Genomic DNA, 24,204 nt, shown 5'->3' with positions numbered 1-24,204 from the left:
TTTGATAACCTGATGGTCTAAAACAGAATCAAAACGTGCATAGTATATTTTAGTATGTTCTGCTCACTGGTTTATTTAATACTGCTTTAATTGCACTGTATGAATTTTTGATACAAGTGTGTTTTATTTTTTCATTACTACTGAAAAAATAAAAAACAAACTAAAAACAATGGTCTAGGCCTGTCTGGTTAGCAGTTTTAAGACAGACTGTCAGGTCTAAGCAAGATCAGATAACAACTTTAAAAACACAGTATAAAAAACATTGTACCATATAAACTAAGCTATATACAAATTTGTCTCCCCCCTAAGCCAGGTCTGCCTAAAAGCATTATGTGTATATTTACTTTTAAGCAGACCTCATTTACAGTACTGGGTGGATGAATTTGTTTATCACACTGGTCTTTCAATATGACCAGCTGTTAAATTTCCATGACCCCTTCAAAATTCAACAGACCGGTTTAGACTGGTCAGTGCTGGTTTATTGTCTTTTTCAGCAAGTTCCGCACTAGTCCAAGTAGATGTATCTGCTATGTGATGCTTCGCATTAATAGAACAAATTATACATGGGATAATTAAATAATTATAGGAACTTAATTTGAATATGTTCTTCATAAACATGAGACAACAGCTCTTCACAATTTCTAAATGGTGTTGTGTTCATGCTGTTGATCCTCAGCTGTACGTACTGTATGTAGTTGTGTATTTAGCCTCCATCATCTGCAATCAGAGTATCTTCAAAAGGGGTTGCAACCTTATTTATGTGCATACATTTTTCATGTTTGTCAGTAGGTCAGAGGCCCTCACTGGTGATGGAATTCTTATGTTGACATGGCTGCTTAGCGTAAAGGTGGCTGTTTTTTCGCGTCAAGAACACTTAGCCATCTTCCTCTTTGATGTCAGCACACAAATAAACATCAAACAATCCATAAAGCCGTCCCAAACTAACCGTCGGGGGCAGGCGGAATATTCCAGTGGCGACTTAGATAAATAAACGAGGGGGGTGTGGGGTGCGGGTATGAGAGTAATAGATAATGAGGAAGTGTAAATTGGCAGGCGCTTGAGGAAGAGCTGCTGTGACTAAGCCCGGTTAGGGGGATTAAAACATCATTGTGGGCTCACTCTCTTCAGTGAGAAGTCTTAGCCCAGTGCCATGTTAGCAACAGTTCTGAGCCTAACAACATAGCAAGTCACTTCTGAAATATATGTGTAGGCCTATATCTAAATGCTGAACTCCCACCTGATGCTAAAAATAACCGTCCGAATAAACACATGCAGGTCCGCCCATGCTGAAAGCCTCATAACGCAAGCTGAAAAGCAATCGAGTGTATCGAATGCATATTTTTAGTGATATTGACCCTGGATACAGAGCTGAAGGTCTTGCTGGCATATGACTCACTGGAAAATAGGCTACAAACCGCTCGACTTAAACTGCAGTTCTAAGTGCAAAAAGGGGCCTTTTTTCTGCGCTCATTTAATCCCCTGGCTTTTCTTGTAAAATGATCTGCCCAGTGCCACTCCAAAAGGGTCCCCTCGCTCTTCCATTTCACATGTTGTCAATGACCTTGCTGTTGAACATATAGGGTGAAAAAGCTTTTTTCCAGACTGCTCTTAGCACCTGGGATTTACTATAAGCTCGGCTGCAGCGAAGGTTAAAAATTGACTGTTGAAAAGAGAGAAGGTAATTTTTTTTCAAGGCACTTCTTGTAATCCACACAGGTGACTGGATTTGTAACAGTTCACAGGGGATGGCATACATGTGTTTTCTCCAAATCTGTGCATGTATGCAAATTACTGTGTAGACTTTTAATGAAAACAAGAACTGCATATTGCTTATCAATGGCAGTCGGGTGAAAGTAAATCTGTGTAATGCTACGGTATGTGCGTATGATCGATATACAGTGTTTTTACCTTTCTAGTTCTCCTTAGGGAACAGCTTTGATCACGGATGGATTTAGTGTTTTCTTTGCCCCAAAGAAATACAGGCATAAACAACCAATGTTGCAGAGTTTCTGAGTAAGTGTTGCTGCTATTGTCATTTTCATACTAACATGTCCTCTGGTAGATAAGATAAGAAACAGCTGACAGGATCAGGCCACCTTCACTGTTATCTCCCTCTTTGCCAGGACACACTCGCACACAGATTGTTCTTCTCATTTTTATGAGACCGAGAAGAGGGTTTCAGAGGCTATAAATCCACAAGAAACACATCTAATGCTCAGTGTCTCTCCAGCAAGCCTGTGGATTCATCGGGCTTTCCCCAAGCTGTGAGAGAAGGTCTTCTCATTTTGGCGCAAGTCTGTAGAATTAGGCTGCATTGATCCAGAGTAGCGCAAGTGAAGGTGGTCTAATAAAAGAGAATTTTACAATGCAACCCTGTTGTTGTTTTGTGTTTTGTTTATTTCTTCTGTTTGATCTCGCACCACGTTGGGCGCCAACCGCTTTCGGCGAATCATCTCTCCTCATCTTCATTCTGCCAAGATTTCTGCCATTTGACGTGGCTGGTGCTGATGAGAGTCGAAGGATATTCCGACGTCAAGGTCGCCGCCCCTCTCAGCCCAGTCGGAATGAACAGCGTGTTAGAGCACCATCCTTTAGCTCTCATTCCTCCATTTATCCCTCTGTTCTCCTCAGGAGGAAGAACAGGGAGAGCTGAAATTGATGCTTCACTTTTGATTAGGGCCCAATCAGTTATGCAAACACTAAGGCTGTCAGGCACGGGGCCCCTCTCCATTCTCTACGGAGCAGCCCTCTGCCGGTCCCATCATACAGATAACACAACCGGCCTCACAGGATATTGGAGTGCAAACAAACAAATAAAGATGATGCTTTGGCTGACCAGAGATGCTGTTTGTGTGGGAGCCAAGGGACACAAAGAAATAGAGGAAACTTGGAGATGACTGAAAGAAGGTGTGAGTGGCACTTGCTGAGGGAAGGTATGATATTAGCCCTGCCTACTGTCTGCAGCACCAACAGACTTAAGCAAAGTGGCACAATTTCTTCTCTTTGACCTATTGCGAGAAAAGAATCATAAAAGAGGGTGAAAATGTGCGAGAGAGAGAGAGAACAGATGAATAGGCAACAGTGAAGTCTCCTGCAGCTGCACTACCCCATTTCAGCTCTTCACCCAAATTAGCTCTAATTGAAAAGGCTGCTTATTAACTCAGTAGGAATGAGGCAAACGCATTCACCATGTTACATGCTCAAAACAGGGACCGCTGAGCCGGACACAGACACGGTTCTTAAAAACCTATCCCGCTGCTTCATTTAGGGATAATTCTTGACTGACATGGGCTGTGGTGGGCAGATGTTGTATGTGTTTACGGAGAGAATGGTAAAAATGGTAGAGGTCATTTTTTCATTTTGGAGGTCGTCTCATAGCGATAGATTAGACAGCCTGTCTCATTCGTCCTGCCTGCGGTAATCAGGCTGATGACTCATCTTCTGTTCCCCACAGTCAGGCTGAATCCCTGTCATATCCCGCTCTGCACTGCAGAGGCGGTTTAACCAGTACTGGTTTAATTATCAGCTTGTATCAGATACCAAACTCATACACTGCTCTGAATGGAGCAGCTTCTTTTGCCTTTAGGGAAGCACTGCAAAATGTCACATGACAGCACAATCAGCAGCATATTTTATGTTTAATGTCAAATTTTCGAATATTCGTCAAATTTAAAATAAAAACCCACATTCAAAATGCAAAAACGTTGCATATGTATTTTAGGTGTGCGTTAAGGAGGCTGCTTTAAGGCCCGGCCTGGGTATACTTTACATTCTGCGTTCCGTTCCGTCTTGCGCCCAGCAGCATCCTCACAGCATTCAAAAGGCAGACGAGCTCGACACGCAGTACCGCTTCTGTCTTATTCACCTCGTGCATGCGCTGTTGTATGCACACCGTCTGCACGGTATCAAAAATTGCCTGTACGCGGCCAGAGAGAATAATCACTACCTCCGTCACTGAACTTGAACGACACAAACACAACAGAAGCGCTAGATTTAAATCAGCACAGCCAGCTAAGGATCGAGCGCAACTGTTTTGAATGAACGCAACTTTTTTTGTTTTGTGGTCTTTTGAGGTTGTACAGACGTTCCTCTCGTTGATAGCAGAAGAGCGGATCCAGCGAGAGTTTGATATAGCAACGCGGAATGAAAAGTTTTTCAGGAGTCGTGGCAGTAGAGGTGGCACAACAATAACGACATGTGAATAATCCCGCCCACTCTAAAGTGGCACTAAACTGCAGTGGAAACGCAAGCTGTAACGTGCCACGCTGTACTGAGTCGTACCACACAGTGGAAAAGCGACATTAAGTATTATTTTATGTTGTGATATATTGTGCTTTTATCATTTTAGTTTCCTTTTTATTATTTTATTTAACGTTATTTTTTATTTCTTTATTTAAATTATTAGTTGCGCAGAATGTTTGAGTATGCACAAATTATTTGCAGGAAACGTAGCATCTTATCTGGTTAAGGATGTCAAACTTTGCCTTCTAGATCATTTTTAGAAACTTTACACTAAGAGTTTTAAGATTAAAGTTTTAAACTTTCCCAAGAATGAAAGAATAATTCAAAATCTAATTTTCAGCAATGATGCAGTTCTTGGCTTGCCAGCTTCAGCTAATAGACACTTTCTGACATGTCAGCTGGAGCCACTTGCTGTCTCCCATTCCTATGGCCAGATCATTTTTGCACTTTAACACTGCTCTAATGCTGCCTACTGAGCATTAGTGAATTCTGAAATCTGCAGCATAGCCTTGAAAATGCAGGGTTAGATGCACATTACTATACAATTAGATTAGTATCAGCCTCCTGCCATTTCTGCCTGTCGTACAACCTCAGATCAGCCCCCTCTTTCATACTCATCAATGAAACGTCCAATGCCCACAGATGAGCGTCTTAAAGAATCTGGCCTGATGAGAGGGTGACTTTGACTGCCCCTGCTGGATTAATCCCTGTGCCCCTCTACCAGAGATATAGTATTTGTCTGGCCAGTAATTGCCCTCATCAAGGAGGCGGCAGACTGCAAAGTAGGGCGTCAGGCAGCCGGTAGAGGAGATCTGTCCCTGGGCCGCAGTCTCATTATATGTGCTCATGCTGATGGCAGTGATTGGTCCTGAATCCAGGGGGCTGGGAAGCCGCGGGGGAGGAATGCTGGTTTGCTTTAGCCGTATGAGGTCTCGCTGATGTCTCGGCAGGTTCTGACATTAGCAGGCCGACCAGATCCGGATCTTTCAAATCCCAGATGTCATGATCTTCAGCAGAGTGACAAAGTTCACCACTCGTGCGTCGATCCCCATTTTGATCTTCCTTTCTTGTCTGGTGTTGAACTTTAGATCCTGAATTAAAATCCTGTTTGCTAAGCACATGACATTATACATTTTTGTATTTAACTAATGTGCTGGTTTCCTCAGTGGACATACGTTAATATGACATTCACTGCGGTGATTTATTATCTTAGCTAAAGACTTACTGTACCAGTAATATTTATTCAGCAGTGTCAGGCTGGTCTTTTACTGTCATTTGTTCTGTGCGGCAGAACTTGTATGTAGTTTTCTTTGCTGCTCATTACCACTTTGAAAAATGTCTCTCTTTTGAGTGGTTGTAGGTTTTATTGCCTCGTGTAAAGTGGCGTCTTCTCTGAACTTCCTCCCCTGGTGCAGCTTCTTCCCCTGGGTACAGTTCCATTCGTCTTCCTCCAACCCCTCCATGCCCCATTTTCTCACTCAGAGCGCTGTGCTTTGTGTAGATTAAGAATACTATGTAAACCAAGTAAGATGGCTTGTATGCAAAAATGTTAATAACTAGCCTAGCTTGTAAGGTAGATATAAACTTAGCTTTATATATATATATATATATATATATATATATATATATATATATATATATATATATATATATATATATATATATTAGGGCCGGGACTTTAACGCGTTAATTGAGATTAATTAATTACACAAAAAATAACGCGTTAACTAAGATTAATTAATTACAGAAAAAAATTTCCCCCATTTTTAATAACTTATTTTTGCACCGCGGAACGTTTCTCACTGGATGAGTTTCGGCGGACCGATTATACTGGAGCACCAACTAGCGTTCGCATATCACCGCAGCACATGATCGAGCCTCAAGTATCACCTCAACGCAAAACATATAGCAGCTAGCGTGGACTTTACACTTTATGTTGAACTATGTATTATTTTGTTGGTGCAACTGGCAGTTTATTTTGAACTCTTTATTGTTTTGGCCAAGATTATTGAGAGTTGGACTTAGTATGTTATGGCCTCTGAAGCAACAGAGAGATGTTTTCTAATAGTCGGTGTTTCCAATGTTCTGAATGTAATTGACAGTATTGTGTTTTACTTAAAAAAAAAACACTTTACAGAAGGTTCCAGCACCCTATAAGCTTCCTGAAATTCTGAAATGTACTATTTCTAAATTGTTTCTAAATATGCTATTGCTACACTTCATGGCAAAAATTGCACTGGTCTGCTAGACTTGGTTAAACAAAAATAAACAATATTTTGTTGCTTAAACTTATGTATTCAGTCATTATTCAATGGTATACTATAAATCCATGTGAAAAAAAAAATACTTCTCACTGTTCTCAGGTCAAATATTTATATGGGATTAAAATGCGATTAATTTCGATTAATTAATTACAAAGCCTCTAATTAATTAGATTAATTTTTTTAATCGAGTCCCGGCCCTAATATATATATATATCCTTTGCTGATTTGACATGATTTGACATCTTTTGTGATGTATACCCAGTTTTGTGATGCTATTCAGAAAGCCCTCCTGGCCTGTTTTATACAGGCCTGAGATGATGGATGTACTAGAGAAATCTGGTCATGGCTTCTGCCTTCAGAAATTACTCTATAAGATGCACTATTAGTCAGACACAGCTTCACACCTTGTATGCGATGCTCCCTGTGGCTGTTCATATACTCCAGTGTTTTTTCCCTTAATGTGCTTCTCAGATCAGTGAAAACATTGCTTGTGTATTTAACCTCTGATCATGTGGGAACCATAGTACATTCTCACACTTCTCAAAGTGGATCGAAAATAATCATTAAAATACACGTTTGGTTATAACCTCTGTATAAGATGCCATAATGCCAAATTTAATGCCATGTTATTATTTAATGCTGTATTACTATATATTATGCCCACAGTGTTTTTGGGGGGTGTTCTAGGTGGCTACTAGGTTCTTCTGGATGTTTCTAAGCAGTTGCAGGATTGTTCTGTGTGGTTTCAAGTAGTTGCTAAGATGTTTTAGATGGTTGTTAGAGTGTTCTGGGTGGTTAATAGGGTGTTTTGGTAGTTGCTAGAGGGTTCTGATTGGTTGTCGTGCTGTTTCTAGAGTGTGCTAAGTGGTTGCTACAGTATGATGTTTAAGGTAATGAGCACAAGTCCAGTATATTTTAGTTACTAGATGTAGCTCTGTCCCTTCATTGTTAGCCTATTGGATTTTTTAAATCAACACTCTGTGAAACCCTTTATACAAATGTGGGTATGATCCAAGGTATCGTTCATGTCCTTAAACAGTGTTTAAATCAGTGTTCAAATTTTTTTTTTAGCAGTCATAAGCCCTGTCCCAAATGGAACACTTCATGTGCACTCGCAGTTTTACGGACTTACAGTGGCCACAGCGTGCGCAAGTCTGTTAAATCCACGAGACCGTAGGGTCTCATTTGTCATTTTACAGTTCAGAAGGGTGCTCATGAGTGCCCCCTTTGTAGCCGTTATGCGCCTTCGATCCGCACTTCTGCCGAACCCGTACTGGGGTGAGCTCCGCAGTAGACATCTACCCAACAGTCAAGTGGCATTACGTCACAAAAGTGCGGACTCACAGGAAGACCGCGAGGTTTTAAGGTGCCATTTGGGACAGGGCCAGATTCTTAGATGACAGTATTGTGATTTTTCTGTAACCACATTGAATCGACCATGCTCGCTTCATCGAAATAATCACAGCTTAATTCACACCTCTCCACCACAAGCGGCTGAATGCCTGTAGCCAGCATTGACCCATGATTCTCGCACCTGTAATTCCCAAAGCCACAGATTCCAGAGCAGCGCCACGTCTCATGTCTCCTTCACCATCAGCACCCTCATTAGCCGTAGATGTGAGCAGGAGGGCGTCATACGGAGGAGTTCTCTGCCACTTGGGCTTGTGCATTTGGAAGCCTCATTGCCCAAGCTTCCGGCAGTCTTTGATAGCTCTGCAGAAAGGCCCTTTTGAAAGTAATACAAGTCAAGGGCTTCTGCTAGAGAAGCATGACTCACCTCTCGTTTGCCGGATGAAAAGATGGTCTGCGAGATTGCTCTTTTCTTTTTTTCCCTAAGATGCTCATTTTAGCACTCGCATTTCTTATTCATTTCTCCCTTGAATGTCTTTTATAATGGCAACATCGACTAATAGTGCCTTTTGACTGTGGTTGAAAAGCACACAAAAGGTTCCTGTTCTTTGATCCATTTTCATTAAATGATATTGTGATACATTCAATATCAAATTCATCAGATGTATTGCCATTTCTGTTTTAATGTTAGCAGCCCAACTAATCTAATTTAATGGCCATTATGACTTAAAATCATGATCGACCGTGTCTAATTATTTAATGTCTATGACTCACAGATTCAGCAAAGAAAACAGACGGTGCACGATCCAAATTGGAGCATCTCCAGAGGGCTGCTGGCATGAACAAACAGGCATTAACAATCATAAAATAACATTTGTGCATTCATAAAATGTACCGAGAAGTGTTCAGGAGGCAGAGTAAAAGGAGAAGTGAGGGGACAGCAGGAGGAAATGGCGTGGGAGAGAGAGAGGGGACGAGTGAGGACGGCATCTCCTCCAGGGCTCTGGGGTGGAACAGATGTGTCCTTGTCCCTCCTCCAGGCCAGTCCGGCCCAGCCGAGCACAGCCACTGACAGAGCAAACAGGCTGGAAAAATGGGTAAAATTGGAAAGCTAAATATTGGCGTTATGTCCTCGGTAATAGAGAGGCCATGAAATTGATTTGATTCTGCCAAGCTGTTCCTGGGGGATAACACTCACCCCTCCACCCCAAGCTCCCCCTCCCTCGCCCAGCCGACCCTCTTCAGGAACAAAGCACCGGAGAGATGTGTGAATTAACCTTCTTAATTTGCAGTTTCTGAGTAGGTCATTTGCTTCCAGAACTTTCTAGATCTCTATCACACAGGCTACCTTATATAATATTGACATCAGCTGAATGAATGTGGGATGGATAAGTACCCGCTCAGAAAAAAAATAGAGTTCAGCAGCACCACAATTAACGGCGGTATTGACTGGACGCAGCAGGGTGCATGTTTACCATTGTCTGAGAGATGTTTAACTCGTGTCAAGAGCCAGTTTTGTTCTGAAAAGGCTGATAAGTGGGACTAAAACTAATATTTACAGGAAGTAAAATGCGGCCTCTCATATGAGACCAGAAGTCTCTCCATTTGTTGTTGCGGAATTAACTTTCATGCTTAAAAGGAGAGTTCTCCTAAAAATGTCAATAATTCTGACGTCATTTACTCACCCTCCTGTCATCCCAAACCTGTATGACACACTTTCTTCTGAGGAACATAGAAGGAAAATATTTAGAATGTCAGTGGTGTCCAAACAACATCAAAAATAACTTAATTCGGGTGAACAGTCCTTTTAAGGATGTAGTACATTATTCATTATTATCTGAATAGTATTGATCAGACGTAGTTTATTTTATTTAAATAATAATACTGATGGTTTTGCTCTGCACTTGATAAGATGTGCATACAAGATGTGCATTAATTGTAACATGTTACTCTCAGCGCTGTTTATAAGTGGTGTAAAGCTCCACATATTTCACACATCAACATCTGTCTTAATCTATTTGCATTGTGATTGTCAGGTTGTCTCATACATGCAGCAGATCCAGGGTTTCTTTGTGTTCCTTCAGAAATGCTGTGAAAACACATTGTCAAAGGCTCTTAACTGAGAGCTACTCTTTCATTTCAAATAAGAATCGTCATTTGACAGGCGCCAGAATATGCATTGTTCGATGAAATATTTAACACTAGCTGCTATATAGGCAATACTTTCATTTATCTGGATGTTAAGCGCTCATTCCCATTGTTCAATTCTACAGCTAATCTTGTCCTAAAGACTCCTTTTTGATTAGGCATTAGCAGCACATGAAAGGTTATTAAGGCCACTAATATGAGGGTTTGGAGGGCGTGTGTGCTGAAGAATAGGAGGGGACCCATAAGAGACAGGGCTAATTACCATCCATCCTTCTATGTGAACCCAACCATCTGCCAGTGTCACCCACTTATTGTCTATTGGCTTTCAATCATGAATGGACCGCTGCAGCCAAAGATGTGTGTTTTAATTAGAGAGCAGCTCTATAATTATATTTATATTATAATAATGACTTTGACGAAGCGTTTGAGTGGATGTCCTTCATTGTTCACTAAAATGATAATATTTAATTATGATGTTTGAACACTGCAGATTTGAGCAAGCTGAGTGGTTCTCTGTCTCTTTGACATGCACACATGGGCACGCCACCACACACACACTCGTGCTCTCGAGTTCTAGCTCAAACATACACAAATACAGAAGACACATGTTCTTACCTTGTACAGTAGTGCTCATTTGCTCTGTTCTGAAACCTAGTGAGCTGCCCACTTAGGCGTCATAAGCCTTGAAGGAATAGTTCACCAAAAAGACTATATTATGTCATCATTCCAAGCCTGAATGACTGGCATTCTTCTGCGTAACACACAAGAAGATAGTTTTAAAAAATGTTGGTAGCACTTTATTTGGATGCAGTTTATTTTACAGTACGTGTACTAACATGGACTTATAGTGTACTTACAGTGTATTTATCTAAGAGAGTTCTGGTAATACAAGGTAACTACTTGGGGTAGGGTTAGGTTTAGGGGTAGGTTCAGTGCTACCCTTAATTTTACAGTCCTGTTCCTCATGTACATACTATGTACTTATTATAGTAATTACAATAACTATGTAATAACTTGGTACTAACCCTGAACCTACCTACCCCATGTAGTTACCTTGTATTACCAGAACTTTCTCAGATAAATAAACCACTGTAAGTACACTAGTACAAGTACATGTTAGTACATGTACTGTAAAATAAAGTGCAACCAAAATGTTTTTTTCTTTCTCCATACAGTGAAGTCAATGGGCTTAGATGTTGTTTTGGACACAGCTCTTTTTTTTATTGTATGGGCAAAATATATGAAACTATCTTCAAAATAACATGTTTTGTGTTCTGCAAAAGTACAGATTTCCAACTGTATGAGGGTGAAAAAGAGATAGAATTTTTATTTTCTATCTTTTTTAAATGCTGCCTCCTGAGATACCTTGTTTCCCCCAAATTCTAAGGAATAGCTTGTTTCAATCAATATTCTTTCAATCTGATTATTTGACCCAGTATTTGTGTCTTGCATCAATGATTCATTGTTTTCGCCATTAGCCTAGCAGTTTGCTAACATCAAACATTGGAATCAATTGTGAATTGCTAGTGGTGATGCTGACTGAGTTTCTGCCTATGTTAGAGCATTCCAAATCAGTCACTTATGAGTTACCATTATGATTAGAATGCAGTCTCAGTAGGCAGCTCGCTATATAAGCAGTGAAGCAGCTCACTATGCTTTGGAACAGAGCTGTTGTTGTTAGTGGAAGGTAGTCATGCAAAAATCCATTAAGCCAAAGACTTGTAAACATGGATCATGGACTGTCCAGTCAGTGTATTCACCTACATTCAGTTTACTTTCTTTCACACACGTGCATTGCCCACTTCCCTTGCTGCTATGCCATACCTGTTCCCCTTCCCCTGTGTAACACATGCTTAAAGTGAATTAAAGGGCATTTGGAAGTGAGCAATTAATCCCTGATGCCTAATCTCGTAATAACACCGTAAAGAGCTGCTAAACCAGCAAGGAGATGAAGACACTTTCATCCAGTCCTGCTCACAAATCACGGCCTTCGTACAGCACCCCTAGAGCCGGTGAGGCTGTAGCATCAGCTCACACTGCCTGGAGACCAAATTATCCTCCTGATTGATTGAGTTTCAAGGCGTTAACTGGAGGACGATTCGCCTGCTCGGCTTTACGACTCTCCGTCTCTGTCTCGCTTCCTCATTCTCCCGCCCAAACATGAGCGGCAGCGCAGAGATAAGTGACTTAAGTGGACTACAAAGTGTCGAGAGCGTGGAGCCATTTCCATATCGCCTTTGTGCTGCTGATGCCGGTCATGGTTGGAGTTAACCATATAGTGTTGCACTGGATCAACTCTCTGGCTCTTGCTGGATTTCTCTCTGCCTTTATGGAATTCAAGCTGCGGTCTCTGTCTCGCCCCCTTGTCTCATGCCTCTTTTCAGCTCTTGTTAAAGCGTGAATTTGTGATTTGTGAGGTGTTATGGAAAATGGTGCTGCATAAGTAGAAAATTATAATTTACTTGATGAATGAGTGTTTGGTGTGTGTCGTAATGCTCAAGACAAAATAAAACTAAAATGACAAATTTGATTGAAAATACACAGACAAATGGGTAGTGTAGACTATAAGGCAGTAAAACACAAATATATATATTTTTATAAATATATATTTATTTATTTGTTTTCATAAAATGTTGCTAAGACTTTTTAATGTTTGTGAAAGAAGTCATTTTATTTTTCACCAAGGTTACATTCAAGTAAAAACAGTAATATTGTAAAATATTAGTTGTGAAAAAAGTTTTCTATTTGAATATAACTAATAATTAAAAAAAAATTTAAAGTTAAAACTTTTATTCCTATTATGGCAAAGCTGAAATTTCAGCAGCCATTACTCCAGTCTTTAATGTCAAATGCTCCTTCAGAAATTATTCAAGTATTTAATGCAGCGAGCGTGATTTCACCAAGTACAACATGCCCCTGGATCATCAACCTTGTTGATCCTGGAACAACATTCCAATCAACCAATCAGAATTGAGATTTAACTTTTCAGCAAATATCTGTTTTAGGCTTATGATCAGGGTTAGGTGCTTCCACACCCTTATTAATCAGCTATCATTTCCCTCTGATTTTAGGAATAAATTACGGGTAAGATTAGGGATTGGGTTAAGTCTATATTTTTGGACAATAATGTTGATCCAGGATTATCAGAAGATGTTGATCCAGGAACATGTCTTGGCAAAATCACGGCAATCTATTTAATTAGTCCTTAAAAAAAAAGAAAAATCTCATCTAACCCCAAAATTTTTGAACAGTAGTATACAATAAATATTAAATTAATATTAAATTAATAATCATGATAATTATTTACTTGTTCATTATAGGTTAAATTACATATGAATGGATTAAAGATTGCATAGACAGGCTTCAAGTAATGTGTTACATATGCCACTGATGTCAAAAAATACCAAAAGGACATTTATGTTATCTTACATATTTATCATACAATCCCTATCAAATTCATACCAACAAATAAAGAGATTTATTTTTATTATTATTATTATTATTCTGATTAACAAATTAATGTTAGGCCACTGAATGACTGTGTGCTGCAGTACTATATTTCCACCATTAAAGCTTTTTAGTCCCTTTACATTTCGCATGATAGCTGAAATCTAATTAGTTTATCACAGTAACTTGACCGCACAAGCTCAGTAGCATATCTGAACGTCTGATGCTCAGCCGTAGCCCTCCCGCTGTGTGCTTCAAACAGATAAGCTAAGGAGCAGCGTGGTCACCCATGCAGAAATACCCAGAGTGCATTAGGGCCACTGCAGTCTCCTCTGCACTCCAAAGACGCCCACAGTACACAGTGCATTACAGCAGCCTGCAGAACCTGCATAGACACTGCAGCAACTTTATGAGTCATGTTGTGAGGTAGCTTGATCCTGCTTTTTTTTCTAATTTATCCTCTCCTCTCATTTTCCCTCTCCTTTTTTACCCTCTCCTCTCCTCCCTTCACTACTCCCCATTTTCCACCCTGTTCCTTCTCCTCTTTCCTCTTCTTCTATCCACTTGTTTCTATGCCTTCTCCTGTTTCCTCTTTTTTTACTACCTTCTCTCATATCTTCACTCTTCCACTTTTTCTTTTTCTTTGCCCTGTTCTCTGTTTTACTTTCCTATATTTTCTCCTTTTCTTTCATGGCCATTACCCATTTGTTTATTCTCACCTGTACCCTGTTCCCTGTGTTTTTCCTCTCCTCTCCTCTCCTTTCCAACTTTTTTCCTCTTTTCTCGTTACTTCTCTACTCCTTTTTTCCACCCTGTTCCCTATTTTTCTCACCTCTCCATTTTTCCGTCTTTTTTGCATCTCTTTTCTCTATTTCCTCACTTTCTGCCCTGTTTCCTATTTTTCTTCTTACCTCTCCTCTTATCTCATGTCTACTCTTGATTTTTTTTAATTCCCTTTCCTCTCATTCCTTTACCTTTCCTTCTCCACCCTGTTTCCATGCTTCTGTTCTTCTCTTCTTCTCTTTTCTTATTTAATTTTCCATTCTGTTATCTTCCCATTCCCTCACCACTTCTCTTCTCCTCCTCTCTCTTCTTACCTCAACCCCATCCTGATCCCAATCCCACCCCATCCCACCCACCCCACCACCCGCACAGGCTTCCCGGCAACAGCGTATGGTCCAGTAGCGGCGGCGGCAGCAGTGGCAGCAGCACGCGGCTCAGGTAGGGGGGCCCATGGAAGAGGCGGCTACACAGCATTCCCTCAGAGCACAGGGCCAGGTAAATGCTCTGGCCTTAGATCTGTGTGACTGCTGCTCTCTCCATGCTGCTCTTAACTCTAGCCGCCTCTGTCCTCTCTCACACACACATATACACTCACATATGCACACATCCTGTAGTTAGAAGGAAAGGACAGGACTCAAGGCTCTTGCCTGCTTCCTCTCCTTTCCTGTTGTAGATGTGATTTATGGCACTGGCAGAAGTCTCCCCACTAGCCGATGGTCTGAGACCAGCTTTTCCCCTCGTTTTCTTAATTTAGTTAATGCCAGGTTTATTGTCTGTGGAACTGGTAACAGATCAAGGTGCAGGGGCAGGCTTCCGCTTGCACAGCAATCTGTACTTTACCGTAGCTGCTGTATTTGTTTCCCTAACCCTCTTCCCCACATAAAGCCAAACAAAACACAATTACACACAGATTTACGTGAATGAGCCTTTTTTTTTCTCTTGGTTTGTCAGTTCTCACATTTAATCAGCGGCGCTCATGGTTGTTAATGTCTTCCTCTGTCATTTGGACAAACTGTTCGCCTTTGACTAGAAAACACAGAGGGTGCACATTAAACAGAGTGTGCGCATTTAAAGTTCCCAGTCGCTCCCTCGTTCCACCGTGGTTATTGATCTGGAGGCTGGATAGCTTAATCTATCAATATGACTTTGTCTGTAAGACACAAGGATACTTAAATAAATAAACAGCAGTGAGGAACAGCCTTCGGCCTTCTCGATGACGTCTTGCCTTTAGCACTATGTGAAATGATGGCCTTGGCTAATTGACCATCAGAAAGTAATGCATTAGCAGGTGCAGAGTTTATTTACACACATCCATACTGGTACATTGTCTGGGCATGTAAAAAGGTAAACATAAACCTTTTCACGTGTATACGTTTACTGCATATTTTGACTCGAGTTGGTGCCAGTGACACCTGCTCTCCAGCAGACAGCTATCCACCCCGCTGTAATTGGCAGACAGGCGTAAAAGTGCCTCGGCGCACAGTTTGAAGGAATACAGTCGACAGAGCGTGAGGCAATCAGTCATGCCTCTCCACCCAATCAGACGTGTTTGATTCTGATTAGCACCCGGCTAAAGAAACCAACTTAGCCTGAAAAAAAAAAAACACAGCTCTCTGAATCTTGGTGCTGTTTAATGTGTGTGAATTACACCAGGCTTGTTTGGAGCAGGCTCTGAGTTTAAAAAGAGAGCTACATGAGAAATGACTCGTATCCAGACTTTTAAACAGCTCGTGGTATAGTTGTCAGCTTATAGAAGTCATACCCGAGGCTGGCATTGTGAACTTCAGATCTTGAGCTTGATTTTCATTTGAGCATTGAAATACTTTGTGTTTTGGAGAGGAATGTGATTAGGTAAGGTCTTGGTCCACTGGACCAAGTTTATTAGGCCAGTGAGGTTATTTTAGCACTTTTCCATCCCCCATGGCTAGCGTCTTAAGCTGATGGCGCAGTTGCACTCTTTTGTGACTGATGGAGTCGCTCCATGGTTGCGTTGTGACAAAAGTGTGAAAGCCATTGAGACAGAGCACTGACATTTAAGGATGACCTTTTCCGAGAACCTCATCATCTATTACCCAACTGATCTCCATTGCGCAGCACAGTTTATACACCCCTGCTGTGCATACATTTGCTGCTAGGCGGAGGATGAGATGTGTTTGCGTTTGCAGTTAACTCCTGCGCAAACCTGCCGGCAAGGGTACGGTGAAAGTCAGAGGCTCTGCTCTGACGGACGAGCTGCCGCACTACATTCTGCGGGGTACTCTGGTGAAATGGTGATGCCACAGACAGCTCTTGCAGATCCTCTTCATCACTGCACAGTCTCCGTCAATCATCCGAGGGCTGTTGTTCTTCCTCCACCTGCTTGATGCAATGAGAGAAGTATCTGAAACAGAGGTTCTCAGCCTAGGGGTCACAACCAGAGATGCAGATAGGGTAAAAAAATATATAATATAATATAAAGGATGCACAGATTTATCGGGCAATAATCTGTATTGGCCGATAAAAGTCTCAGTTTTATATCCTGTATATTTTATAACAAAAATGATAACAAAATTCTTGTTTATTAATGTTGCGTGATCACTGTAGCAGCTTCAGTTCAACCGATAGCATGGAGCATGCGTTTCTTCCACTTTAATACAAGTTATAGCACAAAATAAATGAATGAACATCAGAAGGTATGCTGAAACATTACAATTTACCCGAAAACATATCATGTCTCATATAATCGCTCAATCAGCATTTTAACCAAAAGAAAGACGTCAAATAAAATGGCTTGTTAACAATATTGCATTCATCTCATTCAAGTTATCCACTGTTCGAAGTTGGTTAGTTAGCTATAAAAAAAAAAAAACACAAGCTACAGCTTACTTACTGTTAATTATATATGTATGTTTGAATAAATCTGTCATGAAGACAATTTTTTATCATAACTACCTTATGTGTAATTGTTTTATACAAATGTTTTTATTTGAGTGATTATTATTATGTTATTATATCTGATTATATTTATATCTGAAAATAAATTGCATCAAATTGAGTAGTGTTGTTTTTTTATTTTAACCTCAAATGTACCAAATAAAAGGGTTCCTTTTTATAGTTTACAACTTTTTTTAAGAAAACTAAACTATCAGTATTGGCATCGGCAAATATCATTCTGAATTATTGGATATTGGTATTGGGAAATTTCATATTGGTGCATCTATAATATAGTATAATATTAATAATAATATTAAAATAACTTTTTTTTCTTTTATAATAATGATCACTAAAATTACTTTTATAAATTCTAATATTCTGAAATATTATTACAAGTTAAAATCACTCTTTTCTATTTGAATGTTTTAAAATGTTATTAATTCCTGTGATGCAAAGCTGAATTTTCAGTGTCATTACTCCTGTCTTAAGTGTCACATGATTCTACAAAAATCTTTCTAAAATATTAATTTGTTGCTTAAGAGACATTTCTTATTATCACTGTTCAAAACAGAAAGTTTTTTTTCCAAGATTCTTCACTTTTGATCAATATAATACAAGATATTGAATACAATTGTTATTATGTTTTATAGAGAGAGAGAGAGAGAGAGAGAGAGTAAAATAGTTATTCTTGAGAATAAAATATGACGGACTTGACTTGAACTTTAGTCTGTAATGTTGATTGATTAGGGTCTTAATTCAAATTTTGAAACCAAAAAAAAATAAAAGAGTTGCAACCCGAAGAAGATTGAGAACCCCTGATTTAAAGACTGATACTCCACAGATTTGAGTCATCCTTTTATGATTATTTATTGCCAGTAAGGTAATAAAATGAACGAGACACATACTTTAGCTAGGCCAAATGGTGTGTGTAATTCGAATGTCTTCGTTGGTTACCGACTGGGCCTCTCTGTGTCAGTTTGGTCCATGAAACAGATCATCACGTAGCAATTGATCATTATGCTTCGGTTAACCATGACTGATCAGCAGATATTTTATTCTATGGTCTTGTAACATCTTCATTACGAGCTACTTTTCAGATTGGTTTAGCATTTTAAACTGATTATGATTGGTAAATGTACATTAATTCACTTCAAGGTATTACAGCATGTTTGCTAAAGCCAGTACATTCTGCAGAAGCTCATAAAATGGCATGTATCTGCACCCCAGATTTCATCTAGCACTTGAATGTGGCATGCTAACTTTTTTTATTTGTGTATCAACGATCATAAAAACATCCACAAACCGACCCTGTTGATGTGTAGGACGCTAGGCCAATGGTCACGTTTCTGTTGTTTCTCTCTTGTTTGGTTTGGTCCAGTGTGTGTAAGTCAGAGACAGCACCAGTTGACATCTTCTCTCCACACTGTCCTCTGGTCACACTCCAGCGGAAGGTTTGTCCCTGCTCCTGTAGTTCCCCCTTTCCTTCATCTTTCTCTCTCAATTATATGATGTGTCCTGTTATTTATTTATTCTTTGTCTTGGGTTTCAGTATTATTTTTATACCATTTTTCTTTTTTTTGTGCAAACTGCAGTGCTTGAAGGGATAGTTCATTACTCACTCTCATGTTGTTTAAAATCTGTGTGACTTTCCTCTTTCAGATTTATACAATTAATCTTTGTTCATGCAGTTACAATGTGTGGGGACTGAAGGGAACATATCGTAAATGCATTATGTTAATATTATTTATGTACTATTATGGTTATTTTAAATTAGCTTTAATATTTACAGTTTCAGTTTTCGCTTTAATTTTAGTGTAATATATTATTTCATGTCTTTATATATATATATATATATATATATATATATATATATATATATATATATATATATATATATATATATATATATATATATATTAGGGGTGTAACGATTCATCCGTTTTCTCGATGCATCGATTACAAACCCTGTCGATTCATATGCATCGATCTTGAAACATGATTTTTGAATCGTGAATCGCCGATCTTGGACAGTAATGGATTCAAAATGCTAAGAATCGAATGAATCGCGATTTCTATAGCGATTCAATGCTTTCAAAATGTATACACATTAAATTAATACACGCACGAATTAATGGAGACCTTGAAGAGTCTTCGTGAATCGTGCCTCTTATCTGTCCTTCACGCGCTCGACTGTTTACCGCCCTGAGACTGTCACAGGATTGCGCTCGCACTCCGTTCGTCTCTGACGCAGCTGACGTGTGATCTATAGGACGTGTGGCCAGCCGTCGACAGCTGTATTGCATGGACGGAGCAGAAATGTAAGTGTCTAAATCATACGCACAGATCCATTGAATGATAAGTGTTTTTAAACAATGCGGATGAACCGAATATACGACGGGAACTTTTAAAATTAACCACAGCATTAACAACGACCTTGAAATAAGAGCGCAAGATTTATCTGATAATCAGATGCGTTTCTTTCATTAGCAAATGGACATCTGGTGCGTTTTCTCTCAGAATCATTCACTGATGGAGAGGAAAAGTTAAATAGAGATGAAGACGTTTTCACACTGAAAGAGAAGCGATCTCGCTATCATAGACGTGCCAGGCTATATCTTCAGCTAAACTGAATAAAAGCACAAAAAAAACCACAAACAATTTATGAATGATGCAGTGCTAATTGACATTTATTACAGTACAGAAACTATAAAGTATATTTTCTACCTTATTCTGTGCAGAAAATTTAAATAATTGCTAATTAAATGTAGCCTAGTATATAAAACAATCATAAAATTGCCATTAGGAAAAAAAAAAAAAATATCGATTACAAATGATTGATTATTGTCCAGCAGTTTATTTGATTTATTACAGCTAATTAAAAGTAATTAAAAAAGAAGATAATTCCTTGTAAAAAATAAATAAATAATAATAATAATAATTATTATTATTATTATATAGGCTACATACATAAAATGATTGTATTTGACATTTCTGTCACTTCTGAAATTATGGCTACGCCCCTGGTGTGACAAAATGTTAGCCTATACATAATACTCTTTAAGCTCTTTTTTAAAAACTTGGCTTCCATACATTTTTACATATGCCATGTCGCATCATTAAACTAGCATTTAACAATGGACAAAAGTTTTTTTTTTTTTTTTATTTTATTATTATTACCTTTTACCTAATTTAATTGTGAATCGAATCGAATTGAATCGTTCTAAATTTGCAAAAATCATTCTTGAATCGAATTGAAAACCTATGAATCGTAATCGAATCGAATCGCTGCCTTGCCAAAGATTCACAGCCCTAATATATATATATATATATATATATATTTACACACACACACACACATACATACATACAGTAGATTACTATTTAGGATTAATATTGATTTCAGTTTTTTTGTTGCTTTAACTCATTTCAGTTTCCAAGGTATTTCTAATTTATTTAAAATTTCAATTTTATTTCACCTTTGTTTACAAAAATGTTTTCTTTTAATAGTTTTAGTTTTAATGATAATTAAACTTGGTTTTGTAAACGGATCATTTATTTGAATTGAATATTTTAATTGAACAGGTTAATCCAGTTAACAAAATGATTAATTCACAGTCCAGTCGAACCAAATTTGTGATCTTTTTATGGTGCTTTTCCATCCTTTTTTAAAGCGTAAACTCTCCAGTCCCCATTCACATTCTTGGAACAACATGAGGGTGAGTAAATGAAGAAGTGACGTTTTGAATTAACTAATCCTTTAACACTTGTGAATACTTCATTCTTTATTCCACCCACCTTACGTATATTTTTTGTTCTCGGCTTTTTTATTTCAGTCTTTTTTCTCAATCTTTGGCATTTCTCTCTGCTTCTTTTTTTTTTTTTAAGCTATATGTGTCTGTCTGCTAGTTGACTGCATGCCTCTCTAGTGGTTCTGGTAGAGATTGTAGATGTAGATTTGAGTAGGTGGTCATGTCTGTTAACTTGCATTTGGAAAGAATGCATTATGTCCATCATCTTCTGATGCTGAGAAAGAAAAAAAAAAGCTTTTTACATATTTCCATGTATATACCCATTCAGCTTGAAGAGGTGAAGGAGGTGTGTAAAATGATATCTGACTTATGGAGATCTCCTGCAGCATGTGTCAGAATGAACCGAGTGTTTATAGAATGACATTCTGGCAGCGCCGCCCCACTTCCTCTCAGCTTTTTGATAAATGGTGAGAGATGACTCACAGGAGATGCAGAAGTTATCTAACACTGCACATCTCGCAAAAGCACATCCTAGAACTGGAGACCTGACAACCTCAGCTCACCTGGGCCGGGGACAAAGAGCCACTGGTGTCCCTGAGGCAAAGCTTGTCCCTCCAGCTTCTTTCAGGCTCTGCCATCCCTTCCATCTGTTCTTCTTTCCTTCTACAGTGAGGTTAAAGTACAGCGTGTGTGCGCTCGCGTGCGAGTTAGAGAAGTAGGCGCCACAGAAAGCCTGTGTCACTCTCCATTAGCTGTCGTATCCTGACAGACAGGCCCTGGACTGCAGCTGTGTCTGCCTCATTCGCCGAGGTGTCCGCAGGTGCAATCTAGGCCAGACCGCCTCTACGGTGCCAGCCGGCCATGCTGCAAATATGAAACGCACTTCATACTTGTCTGTCACGCTCCTGATGAAGATAGATGTATGTTTTCACCATCTTGCGGCTGGCTAGCTGTCCGTTTCTCCACTCCACCTATGCACAGTGGTGTGAGCGCTAGACACAAAACATGTTTTTCAGTTGTCGTTGGCATAATTCTTTAAAATTTGCAAGCTTAAATGTTAAAACATTATCTGTAGACAATTTATGCCTTCTTCAGCTACAAGGGACATTTTGTAATAATAATTACTAAATATACGACTAGAAAATACCATGTCTGAATGGAGAGTGATGCTTTGTGGAGGCAGCAAAGAGCAATTGTAATTCTTTAAAGATGACATAGGTGGATATGAGGTTGCTAATTGAGGGTGTTCCCTAATTTGCAGGCACTTTTGACAAGTTTATTGGCACCTTAGTAGATGATGCGTTAGAAAGGAAGAGTGCTACTGTCTTTATTCAAGTGGAGAGAGATTGAGAGATTGAGAGACCGAGAGATAAAACATAATGTCTCTGAGTATGGAATTGCAGGGTCAGTGCTTTTTATAGAACGACAGTCTGTTTTTGTTCGAGTGTATGGATTCCCTCTCTGCGACTGACATTTCTGCCTGGAGTAGATGATTGTGTGAAATGCTATTTCCAAGGCAGGCCGCAGTCCTTGAGCTTTAAAAAAAAAAAAGTGTTTGAAAGTCACATTGCGAAATGTCAGCTTTTCCATCGTTCCCCCATGAAAAGACTCTGTAAATGGCAGTATTTCGCTAACATCAGCAGGCTAATTGTGGTAATAGACTGCTGACAGGTCAGGTGTGAGCCATTCTGACTGCACTGAGCCTGATCCAAGCAGAGAAAGAGGGTTTTTTTCAACCTTCTTCAGTAGCGACAAACTGTACATGAGGTTAAATTGCAATGCAAACACATTTTAGTTTTACAAAGACTTTTCTGCTGGACGAACAGAATTTTGTGTCAGTGTCTCTGTGAAACACAGAACTCATCTCAGTTGAATAATTTCCTTAGTAAATGGTCTGATTGATTTGACTTCTTGTACTCCGGTGAATAAGGAATGAAGCGGAAAGTGAGGAGTTAGCAGACAAAAACATCACAACTGTTTTTTTTTTCTATGTTTTTTTAATTAATTAATTAGTTTATTTATTTAGTTTAGTTGATGTTTTTGCTTTTAGTTTAGCTTGTGTGTGTTTGGGTGTGTATTTATTTTTATTTGTTTTTTTATGTGTTTTTCTTTGTTTTATTTAGCATTTTGTTTCTTTTGTTGTGGTTTGTATTTTTCTCAGTTTTTATTTAATTTTATGTTTTGTTTAGATTTTTTGGGGGGTGGGTTTGTTTTTTGTTTATTTTTTATGGTGTACTGCAGTGTGATGCTGATGTGACTGTATATGACAATGTCAGACGCTGACAGATAAAACCTGTCACAGTGTTTTCCTGTAAATAGCACTCCAAACATAGATGTATCTTCGTCCTATCTAGAGCTTTAGCACTTTATTTTCCCTACAGCCTATACTACAGCCCTACTGCTATGGATGATTTGCCCAAAAAACATTTGAACCAAGTAGATGTTCGTGTAAGAGGAAAGATGACTGCCTGAGGCCCTGTAGTACTATCCTGAGGGCTAGCATTCACAGTTACTGTCCATTTTGACAAATAAGGAGTAACTCAGGACAGGAAATTGCAGTTTGATAAGAGATGTGTTTAACCAAAAATGAGTCACTTTAAATTTTATTGCTGCCAAGGTCTTATTCTTTACTTATGACTCCCTCATTTTTTGTGTTCAACCGACTGTATAATTAATTGAAAAATACCTTTGATTTTATTAAACTTATTATATTGACCAATCTTGCCCATGGTCTGATACTGCACTGGCTGTCAACTGATGCAGTCCTGACTTTAATGCGACTAGAAAAAAAGTCTATCCACCACTGTGTTGCTGCATGTATGACAAATTGCCCCTCTCTGTTCATTAAACAGCTGATAAAAGGGCCTCTTATTTATGTATTCATGTATTTATGTATCTGTTTCTTGATGCTGCTCTGACAGATTTTATGTATAATAGCACAAAGCTGCAGCGGTGGGGTGGGGGTGGGGGGGTGAGTGAGTAAAAAGCAACCAGTGCTTTCATCTCAGCAACAGCTCTGAAGCACCCAGATGGGCTTCGTAATGGTGCGGTTGACAACCTTCCAGAGTGCATCCATTCTGAGCTCGCTCCCACGTCGGCCCCCCTGTCCCTCCCCTTGCATGGGGGTCCGGGCTCAGTGCAGATGTTGCCCAGACAAAGGCACATCTGGATGACCTACTCCCAGCTGTTCAGACACGACCTCAGAGTGTGTTCACGGGCCTCGGTGCAGCTCACGGGGGCAGAATGATGAATAGACGAGGTGCTGTTGTACGCCCACCACGAGCGAGAGCTTCACGTTTCTGTATCGC

The 24,204-nt window shown here is 39.4% G+C and overlaps 1 protein-coding gene across 7 annotated transcripts in view; it reads left to right on the top strand.

Moving 5' to 3' along the window:
* Positions 1–24,204, top strand: part of LOC128028917 (RNA-binding protein Musashi homolog 2-like) — a 234,461-nt gene that overhangs the window by 189,424 nt on the left and 20,833 nt on the right. For 3 of the 7 annotated variants that reach the window (XM_052616251.1, XM_052616250.1, XM_052616252.1), the window contains exon 11: positions 14,607–14,729. The exons of 2 other annotated variants lie outside the window; for them this stretch is intronic. In XM_052616251.1, coding sequence (XP_052472211.1) covers positions 14,607–14,729 — 123 coding nt within the window. The remainder of the gene's footprint in view (positions 1–14,606; positions 14,730–24,204) is intronic. 2 more of the 7 variants (XM_052616255.1, XM_052616253.1) reach the window with 1 other exon arrangement.

The sequence above is a fragment of the Carassius gibelio genome, chromosome A15 (genome assembly GCF_023724105.1).
Source record: "Carassius gibelio isolate Cgi1373 ecotype wild population from Czech Republic chromosome A15, carGib1.2-hapl.c, whole genome shotgun sequence".
Lineage (NCBI taxonomy): Eukaryota > Metazoa > Chordata > Actinopteri > Cypriniformes > Cyprinidae > Carassius > Carassius gibelio.
The sequence above is the reverse complement of the archived record's forward strand: the minus strand, read 5'-3'. Positions and strand labels throughout refer to the sequence as shown.